At 38.6% G+C, this 10400-nt stretch overlaps 1 protein-coding gene across 2 annotated transcripts in view; it reads left to right on the top strand.

The window, feature by feature from the left end:
- p2ry10 (P2Y receptor family member 10) overlaps positions 1 to 3231 on the top strand; it is an 11693-nt gene extending 8462 nt beyond the window's left edge. For both annotated transcript variants that reach the window (XM_014003646.1, XM_014003637.1), the window contains exons 2-4: positions 247 to 466; positions 544 to 724; positions 1417 to 3231. In XM_014003646.1, coding sequence (XP_013859100.1) covers positions 321 to 466; positions 544 to 724; positions 1417 to 2313 — 1224 coding nt within the window. In that variant the 5' untranslated portion in view covers positions 247 to 320 and the 3' untranslated portion in view covers positions 2314 to 3231. The remainder of the gene's footprint in view (positions 1 to 246; positions 467 to 543; positions 725 to 1416) is intronic.
- The last annotated feature ends 7169 nt before the right edge of the window (positions 3232 to 10400 follow it).

Genomic DNA, 10400 nt, shown 5'->3' with positions numbered 1-10400 from the left:
GTTCTGAAGGCAAAATGGGGTCCAACCCGTTACTAGCGTGGTGTACCTAATAAAGTGGCCGGTGAGTGTATAGTTCATGGTGTTTTTTTAAAGTGGGTGAAGCAACAAATCAAAAACTATAACAGAAACGGAAGAACGGATGACCAAACTGGCTCAGTGACGATGCACTGACCTTTTATGAATTTACTACAATAGATATAAAAAACTAAAATTAGCACTGTTTCTGCATGCTTATTTTTCTTTCAGGTGGAAAAGAAGTCTGAATACAAGTGAATAAAGGAATTGCCAATAGAGTCTAGAAGAAACCTGTAAAGGAAGCCATGTTGAACTCCACCACGTGTAACGAGGATTTTGTGGAGTTCAATAACACCATGGAATGGTTTTATAAAATATTCTACCTGCTGCTCTTCATCCCAGGGTTGCTGCTCAATACCACAGCCCTCTGGGTTCTCTGCAGACACATCTGGTACACAAAGTCAGACTATAAATAAAAGATACTGTGGGTCTTAGCACTGACTGACTCTTCTGGGTATTATTTCACAGGAAGAAGACCAAGACAGTGATCTTCATGATAGATTTGGCTCTGGCAGACTTGGTTCACATCCTCTCTCTGCCCCTCAGGCTCTATTATTACTTCACACACAGCTGGCCTTTTGGAAAAACTGTATGCATGATCTGCTTCTACCTGAAATACTTCAACATGTACGCCGCTATAGCGTTCCTGGTAAGAAAGCTGTTGAGTCGTTCAGGAATATTTGGATGAATACTTGAGACAAGCACAGAAATGTTCAGTGGGAACTTCCCAGTTCTCCCATTAAAAATAATATTTTAACAATTGATGGGCTTTAACCAAGAACTGGATTTGCTTTCATCACTTTACATGTTTACGTGTTCATTCACTTTGAACTTTTAGCGTTTGCACTAGTATTACTCTTTATATCACTTTATTTAAATTCAGTGACTCAATACATACGACACAACAACAGGGATGAGCAACTTAAATGATGGAAGGAGACACAATTTTTTTGTTGACGCATCCACATAGCACTGCACATTTACCAAAATGTGATAAAACTGATAGTTTAAAAATGTTTGTGTATTTATGCTTATTAAACCAACATACAGCACTCTAACCTATTTCATGATCAAATGCATGTGTAGCAGCTGTACTTTTTTAAAATAAATTTTGAATGAAAATGACACATCTGAAAGTAATGAGTGAGGAAGACTCTTTTGAAGCTATGTCTAAAATATGGCCTTGAAAGCTGCTATATTGAATCAAGAGCAACTTGTTCCAAATGTAGGCCCCCTCACTCATTACTTGCAGGGGCATTCAGAGGTAATTTCCCCTTTTTTTTATAAATCAAAAGGGTGTCCTGCTAGTTTTGACTCATCCTGTGTTATCAACTTTTTCAGATGTGTATCAGCGTCCAGAGGTACGCCTTCCTGCTCAACCCATTTTCAGCTCGCCGCTGGAGACGCCGTTATGACCTGATGATCAGTGTATTTGTGTGGGTGGTGGTCGGCGTGGCTTGCTCGCCTTTCATTCTGATGCGAATGAGCAGCAGCGGCGGCGCACCAAACACCAATGAATCATTTATCCAGTCACCTTTCTTTTCCACCGAGCAACCGCATAATTTCAGTGTCGACACACAATCCTCCAATGCAAGCTGTTTTAAAGACCTGCCAATGCGTAAAGTGTCCCCCTTTCAGCTGATCCTGTTGATCATTTTAAACGAGCTGGTTGGTTTCTTGACTCCTCTCATAATCATCAGCTACTGCTCCATCCGCATCGCCTGGTCCTTCAGACAGAAGCAGGACCAGGATCAGCAGAACTCGGCCTCGCTCAGCCCTTCTTTGCGAAGCCGACTGCAGTCCGTCACCTCCAACAATCATCTACATAAAAGCCAAGAGAAGAATCTGAACAGTGAGAAGAAGCGAGCCCTGCAGCTGGTGCTGAGCTGTGCCGCTCTCTTCCTGTTCTGCTTCGCCCCGTACCACATCAACTTCATGCTCTACATGATGGTGTCGCAGAACTTTGTGACCCACTGCGCCACCAGGCTGGCTGTGAAACAGTTTCACCAGGTGTCTCTGTGCTTGTCGAGCCTGAGCTGCTGCCTCAATCCCCTGCTTTATTATTTTCTCAACGCTGAATTCAGAATGCACCTCATCCGCACCTCCTCTGTCTCCTCCTCCATCCTCTCCTCCCCGGTCAGCTCCCCAACAGAGGGTCTCGCACAAACCAGGCTCCTGAGGATGGAGAGTGGCTGCTCAGAGAGGGTGAAAACTGAGTTTACCTCAGGTGTTGACTGAGCTACACATCCCAAACAGACAAAATGTGACATTTTTTCCAAAGAGGCTTAAACACGAGGAACATCTAAATAAAAGGGTCCAGTATTTTGCTTAGTGACATTTTGAAAGTAAACGGAGGAAATTCAAGATCAAACCTTCCTGTTAAAGCCTTTCAGGAGAAAACGGAGCAGCTTTAGTTGAGCTTGTGAACAGATTGATGAGGTGGAAACTGGACACGGTTGTGTGTGATGTCACATCTGTCTGATTGTAAAACTCACCTGACAAGCTTTGAAAGGGCATTTTAAATTTTTTGAAGAGTTCTGTGAAAAGACTGTGAAGAATTAATACCCTAAATGTTGTTGGAAAAACTGTCAAAAGAGATAATCAGAACACCCTAACAAAACTTATAAAACAAGGACTAAAACTCCATTAAACTCCAACCAGGAAAGCAAACCAATTAAACCACAAAGGAATTGACCCAAAGTTGCACTGGAAATGCTACAGCTAACTGCCGTTGCTGCTATTTGCAAGCAAATACCCCTAGATTTATATGAAAAAAAACCAAGTAAGGTAAAACAGATACTGATATAAAGCTTTACTAGGGGTGTAAATCACCATCTTTATCACAGTTCAGTATTGTATTGATTTGTTTGGCTGTCAGGCATGTGATGACAAAATGGATTGATTGTTTTGTTTTGCCTTGATGTGACCGAATCATTAATTGTTTTATCAGGATTTGGACTGATGTATTGTTATAGTAGCAACCCACTGTGGTTGTGGCTTTGCCAGCACTAGCTGTTAGCTTGTTAATCTGGTCAGAACAGACAAGCTAACAGCATACATGTCATATCAGGCCCCAAAATGAAATGGTTAAAAATTTCACTGTTATTTAGCTCACTTTCTGCGTGTTAAAAAATTTCCACTAATATTTTATTGTTATTCAGCTGACTGTTCTTACATTTTGTTAATGTTTACGAAATTTTAAATTAAAAATTTTAACATGTTAAAAATATATTTAAACATTAAATCTAATGTATAAATCTAAACATAAAGGTTAAATCTTATATGTAACTTTTTTATGGGATAATGAAGTCAATGGAGCTCTTGCGTCCTAATTTTCAGCCTTTAAAGACCTCTAAAACCCTAACGGGGGGTCCAATTTTTAAAAACTAAATAGTTTTGGAATAGAGCCTTATGAGTACAAAAAGGAAAAACAACTCTAAAATAAGTTTCAAATTTTTATCAAAGTCCCTACCTAAGACTTACTATGGTCTAGCGCTCCAATTAAGCTCAAGTTTCCCTCCAAGACATCAAACTTGCAGTTATGGCTGGTGTCCTGGGCCACAGATACCATCCATAGTGTTTTCCAGTGGTGGGCACAGTTCCCCTAAAGCACTAATAGGGAACTTATTTCCTGATTAGTGCTTTTGCTAATTTCTTAATTCATTAGTGTATTAGCAATTGCTAAATTTATGGGCAAATTTTAGAAGCACTAATTGAGTTCTTTAAGTATTATTGATCAAAATTATTGCCAACAGCTGAGGGTGAAAGCTGTCAGATGTGTGTGTCACTTATCCACTACAGTAGTTTTCTTTATTTTTTGCTTCTGACCCACAAAATAACAGTTGCAGACACTTGTGACCCCAGATATTACTTGTTTATGTATGCAAAATTTGCTAATACCTATGTTAAACATGGGAATATTTATTTATAAAGTTAATTAATTTAAAATAAAACAACATAAACTCAATATTCAATAAAAATACAAATCATAAACCAAATGAAAGGCAGCAGAAGAAAAAAATCTTATGATTTCTGCTGCTTATTTTCAAATAAATGAATTCAATGAAAAACAATCTTCAATTTGCAAAAACGTACAAAAGATAAAAGAAAAACAATAAAGGTTTAATTCCTTATAATAATTATAAACAAACCTAGTAACTATGATACTATTTTTTATTCATTTGTGTTTATTTAAAAAAATTGCAATAATCATGATGAAAATATTCATTAGCATTTTTTTTTTGCATTTAAATTAATGTCTGGAAATCATCTGGGACCCTGACTTGATGTTTATTGACCCACAAAGAAGTCCTGACCCCAACTTTGGGAACCACTACACGAGATGAAATATTAACAATATTAACAATAATTAATATAACAATATTAACAATATTCTGCACACAGAAAATATTCTCATGTTGACTCTGAGGAATGTTCCATCGGCCAACTGGGGTTTCAGTGCTTTAGAATTACATTTTGCTTAATTTTTAAGTGTGTCAGTGTTTTAGAATTAGGGGACCTAAATAATAAAGTTAGTGCTTTAGGGTTAGTACAAAAAATTTTTAGATTAGTGGTGCCCACCACTGTTGTTTTCAATGAACAGATTTTGAATTTAGATGTTAAAATACTATCTTTAGAACAGTTAGCAGGCATCAACAGCACAAATATCAATAGCCATCACTAGTTGCTGCTGGAGATGGTGTTTAATATCTAAACTCAAAAACTTGTTCATTAAAAACAGTATTGATGGTGCCTGTGGTCCAGCAATTTGAAGTGCAGCTTGCACACTGGTCGTAACTGCAAGTTTGATGTCTTGTTAGGAAGCTTTAACGCTAGCAGTTGGTATTGTCACAGGATGATGGCATCATAACATTTTTCAACTTTTAAATTTTACATTTTGTAAAAATTAGCAAAATGTACCAACAGTGAACTAAATAGCAATGAAATTTTAGTGGACAATTTTTAACACTGACAAAGGTAGCTCAATAATGAAATATATGTTTTAACACATTCCTGGAGGGGTGTGGCTTAATGTTTCATTTTACACTCGGTGCCCCATATGTTAAGTTGTATTGATTGTCTTTAAATTAAATCAATCTGCCCCCATTTTGCATATACAGATGTATAGAGAAAATCTCACAAATTTTCAAAAAACTTATAGCTTCAAATGTATTTTAAACCTAAGAGCCATCCTGTAAAAATGCTACAGATTTTTTTTAAATTAAGTTTACAGATTTCTGAAGGTCAGTATACAGTAAATGTCTGAAGGAGTTGACGTGCATCTAACAGGTAGTTTGAGGCTGTTGAATTGTTTTACTTACCCAAATTTAAAGCCTTTGCTCACTTTTTGCAGTGTGATTTTCTAGAAAGGTTTATGAATAATGTCTTAAATGGTTCATTCATTTAAGATATTCTATAGCACTTCTTTAATCTCTCCAGGTTCCCCAAAGCACCCTACATTGTTTCTTCTTCACTCATTCACTTATTCTAATAAACGGGTTAGACAATGAAACTGAAACACCTGGTTTTAGACCATAACATCCCTTTCAGACAGCTTCCTCCTGCATCCACAGTTAATCCTGTTGGATGTGGTTGGTCCTTCTTGGTGGTATGCTGACATTACCCTGGATACTGTGGCTCTTGATGCATCACAAAGACTTGATGTCTTGGTCACAGATGCACCAGCAAGACGTGCACCAACAATTTGTCCTCTTTTGAACTCTGTATGCATAATGTTGTGTGCATTGCAATATTTAGAGCAAAACTGTGCTCTTACCCTGCTAATTGAACCTTCACACTCTGCTCTTACTGGTGCAATGTGCAATTAATGAAGACTGACCACCAGGCTGGTCCAATTTAGCCATGAAACCTTCCACATTAAAATGACAGGTGTTTCATTTTCGTTGTCCAACCCCTGTATATTCTGTACTCAATATTGTTGTATTTAGGTTCTCACTCATAAACTGATCAACAGTGTGTGTGTGTGTGTATGTGTGTGTATGTGTGTGTGTGTTGAGGCATTGAGTTAATCTTACCTTTATCACTGTCAAAATGGTTAAAAAGTATATTTAGGCAAAGAAATTCAAGAGTTTAAAGGCTGGTTCAAACTTCAAAACATGAGACAGCAGATCTGTGATTCTGTCATTTCAGATGCCTCATCTGATCAAGTGTTTGTAGAAGACGTGGAGGATAAGCATCCCTCCCACAGCACTCCCAATGTAGCAAACACCGCACAGAGCTAGGCATAAATAACAAACAGCATAAATGGAGGGTTTTTATGTCACTTAACAATGTATGAAACATTTGAAGAAAGGCTCATGTTGTTGGACGAAGTCTTTGGAGGAGAAAATCCTCTTTTTCCTTTGTTAACGGAGACGAAAAGAAAATGTGGACATCAGTTGCACGTTCACGTGCTAATTAGGACCAGATGAGCTGTTCCTCAAAGTTTTCCACCATTTCCAGTAAAATGCTGTAGCATGGGTACATAAACAAATATTCCCACAAAATTCTGACCAATCACAACTCAAACAACTTTGAACTGCAAAACAGAGTTCTCACTGAGTGCAATGTACACGATGAGGTGTCAGCGGGAGAAAAAAGAAAGAAGTTACGCAATTTTCATCATGCACGACTGAAAGCAAAGCATGAGAATGAAAGTATAAATCAACCTTAAGAGTTTGGTGCAAGTTTATGTGATGTTTCAATCTGCAGATAACAGAATCATTTTCTTTTTACTCTGCTTATCTGCTGTCTCACTGGTGTTAGTGTCTCCCTGCTGAGGACTGCCTCTCACACACAGAGCACAGAGAGTGCCTCCACACACTCATTTATCTGCCACGTCACACACTCTCAGCTTCATTACACACATTTTACAAAGCAGCCGAACCCCCACACACAAGCTTTACACTTAACACTCCAAACAGGCTAACCATACCCTTTTAATGCTTCGCCAAAAACTCTTGAACAGCCTCAAACAAATCATTGGTGTGTCCATTCTGACCAGACTGATGGTAAGTCTAAGTGAGAACAAGACCAAGTTGGGCTGCCATATTGTAACAATTCCAGTCTCAAAAAATTTTATGTTTCATGCAAATGTTTAATACAGCTGCCAGTTTGGTGTCATACAGTTACAGTGTTTCCAGACAGCAGCAGCTGTGTGCAGGAATATCTGTGATATGTGCGACTGGATTTGGTGAAAGGTTCATAATTTTGCATTGGCAAAAACTGCTGTGAAAGCTTCGAGATCGGAGCAGTTTTCGGATTTCAGTGATCCACTTTGAGCTCGGGGCGGCTGTGGTGTAGTGGTAGAGCAGCCGGCTTGGGACCCAAAAGTCTTAGGTTTGACTCCCCGCCATACCCACATGTTGTGGTGTCCTTGAGCAAGACACCTAACCCTAACTGCTCCCCGGGTGCCTCACATGGCTGCCCGCTGCTCCACTTGGGTTGGGATGGGTTAAAGTTTAAAAGAGCACAAATTTCGTCATTGTGTGGAAACATACACTGATGACAAATAAAGCACCTTTACTTTAGCTCGTCTGTCCATTTAGAATTAAAGTCTGTTTTTCCAAATTGAAGTCATTCAAGGAACTGTATACAACAGGGAAGATATTGGCTATTTTTTTTCTACAGAAGCCAGACTTTAAAAGATTTCTTTATTCTGAATGAGAAGAATCAGGCTCTTCTTGAAGAAAGAGTCCAGTGTTTTAGAATGAACAAATGATGTACATGTTTTCGTTTTGACTGTTGTTTCAATTGGAATATGTTTCTCTTCAGGTTTGTATTTTTATGTACAAAAGCGCAGGATTTTTGTTGAAATAAGCTATGTCGTAAAAGCTGTGCAGTGTAAATACAATAAACGTGTCCTGTTTCACAGTTTGTGTTTTGTGTTTATCCTGAACGTGCATTTGAGGTTTTGTTTTTTGAAGTTGAGTTTTTCTCTGAGTGACAGGAGGTGAAGAAAAAAAATAAAAAAAAAACAGTTCAGGTCCCATCTTGTTTCTGCTGAACTTCCTCCCACAGTGCAAAAAAAGAGTAACTACAGTCTGCAGCAGCTTTGAGAAGCGGTAACTGTTATCCTCTGAGGGCTGAACACCCGCATGCCTCTTTCTCACTCTGTGCATCTAGTCTGAACCGAAGCAGGAAGATGAGCTCAGCCCTCATACCAGAACGTGATCATCACTTGTGTTTCTGTTGGATTCCTCTTTCAGGCTTCATTCATTATTGTTTCCTCACATACGCATGAAAGAAACAGAATTTTATCATTTTTTTCATTATCAAGAACATGCTTAGTCCAGATAGGCATCATGTACAAAGGTTTAACCAGCAAAACTACCAATGTTCAAAAAATGACAAGCCACACCCCCTCTCTTCTCACAGGAAGTCCAATGTGTGAATACTGAAATCCTCCTTTTATTTTAGACAGAGACAGACAGAGCACAATGGAAACACAGATGTCCTAACATGAGATGAAAACAGGGTATTACGTAGGAAAAGAAAGTGAAAGAAGGTTTTGTTGAAATAAATTGAGGGAAAATAGTGGTAAAAAGAGGCGGTGTGGATGAAGTGAACTATGTTAGAGAAGCAGAAGCTGAGAAAGACTTGTTGGATTCATACTTGTTGATGCTTCAGTGACGGGAAGTTTGAAGACTGAGGTGAGAATCATCATTGTTCTAAATTATAAAATGTCTGTGTGTAGAAGGCTGAGCAACTGGGTTTAGGGTTGGCTGAGAGTGCGCAGTCATTCCTCATAGGAGATCTCTTGTCATGCCAGAGTGAGAAATGTGTGTTTCACTCAGTGTGTGGGTGTGTGTGCTGCTTAATGTGTCTGTGAAGTGGACTTCATCTGGACTGTGGCGTTTTAGCTGGAACAGCACACACGGGGCTTCTCATCGTCAGCTTTCTGGCTGCTGTTATCAGGCTAGTCATGCATGGAAAAGGTGTAACTCCCCAGCAGCCCACAGAGAGATGATTCACAGCAGAAAAAAAAGATCTTTCCACTGACAAGATCTGAAGTCTGAATTGGTGACACTCAGAAGTATAAAAAAAAAAAACCCATGACCTTTAGGAAAGCTGTAATTCTACTCCCCCTATCTCCAGCCTGAACTCTTCATTTCTCCAGTGTTTTAAACAAGTTTCTGAAAAATACAAGTATTGAATGGCTTTTGTTACAGTTACATGAGTTTGGACAGGTCTGACAGAAATGCAAACTGAGGAAATGAAAGTTCAGTGATAGTTGGTCATCATAACTGTAAGAACTGGACAGCGTTTGATAGATGGTGCGGGTGAAAGTAAAAGAGGCCAGTGGATCAAAAATGTGTTCGTGGGAAAGTCCACTGGGAACAGTTTCAGAGGAATGGAGAGGCTCATAGGCTTGTCAGAGAGAGGGAGAGTAATCCATGAGCAAAATCCCCCTTTTTTGTAATCACTCCCACATATTTGATAGACATTTCTTTAAATAGTGTATTTATTATGAAGCCTATGAAACAATTTGCTCCTAAAATGTCATTCTCAGCGTTTTGAGACTTTAAACAATTTACTAATTTTAAGCATCTTACTAAATTACAATAGCTTTAACTTTTTGCTTTTTACTCCTACCATCTTTATCCCACCCCCCACCCCCCCCACCCCAAGAGACTCAAATACACGCAGCAGGGTTTTGTTTATTCTCCTGTTTCACTCCCACGATGCATTTTCACCCCCACATTCTTTGAATGGAAACCTCCACACAAAACCTTCATAACTGAAGCTGAAGTCATTTTGGCAGTGATGTCATGTGGTAAATGATTGAACCAGACATTATTATCACCCTCCATCAAAAGCAAGAGGAGATAAGTGTTTTTTTACCTGCATTTGTCTGTGTTAGCAAAATATGTCAGGAACTACTTGGCAGATTGTAATGAAACTCTCAGACAGTAATCGTTGACCACAACTAATTAACTTTTGGAGTCGCCCACATTAAGCTGGTGTGGTAGCAGCTGACAGTCATGCTTAGTACACAGTCTGGGTGCTAAATATCAGGAAACATGTTTGCTTAAAGCTTTATCATTACCTGTTGGAATCCACACTGATTGTTAGTTAGTCAGTCAGAAAAATACAGTATCTGATGAAGCACTGGATGGAGAATAAAACTCTCAGAAATTAGACTCTAGAGTGAATAAAAATTGGAGCTAATTGAATTCAAGATGGCTTAAACAGCTAATTAAAATCAATCAGCACAAAAATGTCATTTTTGCCTTCATTGTGTTATTTCAATACGGTAGTAGGATTTAAAAGCATGAAATATCTCCTTTAACAGAACTGTAATTTTTGATTATATATATATATAT

This window comes from Austrofundulus limnaeus, unplaced genomic scaffold (genome assembly GCF_001266775.1).
Source record: "Austrofundulus limnaeus strain Quisiro unplaced genomic scaffold, Austrofundulus_limnaeus-1.0 Scaffold1, whole genome shotgun sequence".
Lineage (NCBI taxonomy): Eukaryota > Metazoa > Chordata > Actinopteri > Cyprinodontiformes > Rivulidae > Austrofundulus > Austrofundulus limnaeus.
The sequence above is the reverse complement of the archived record's forward strand: the minus strand, read 5'-3'. Positions and strand labels throughout refer to the sequence as shown.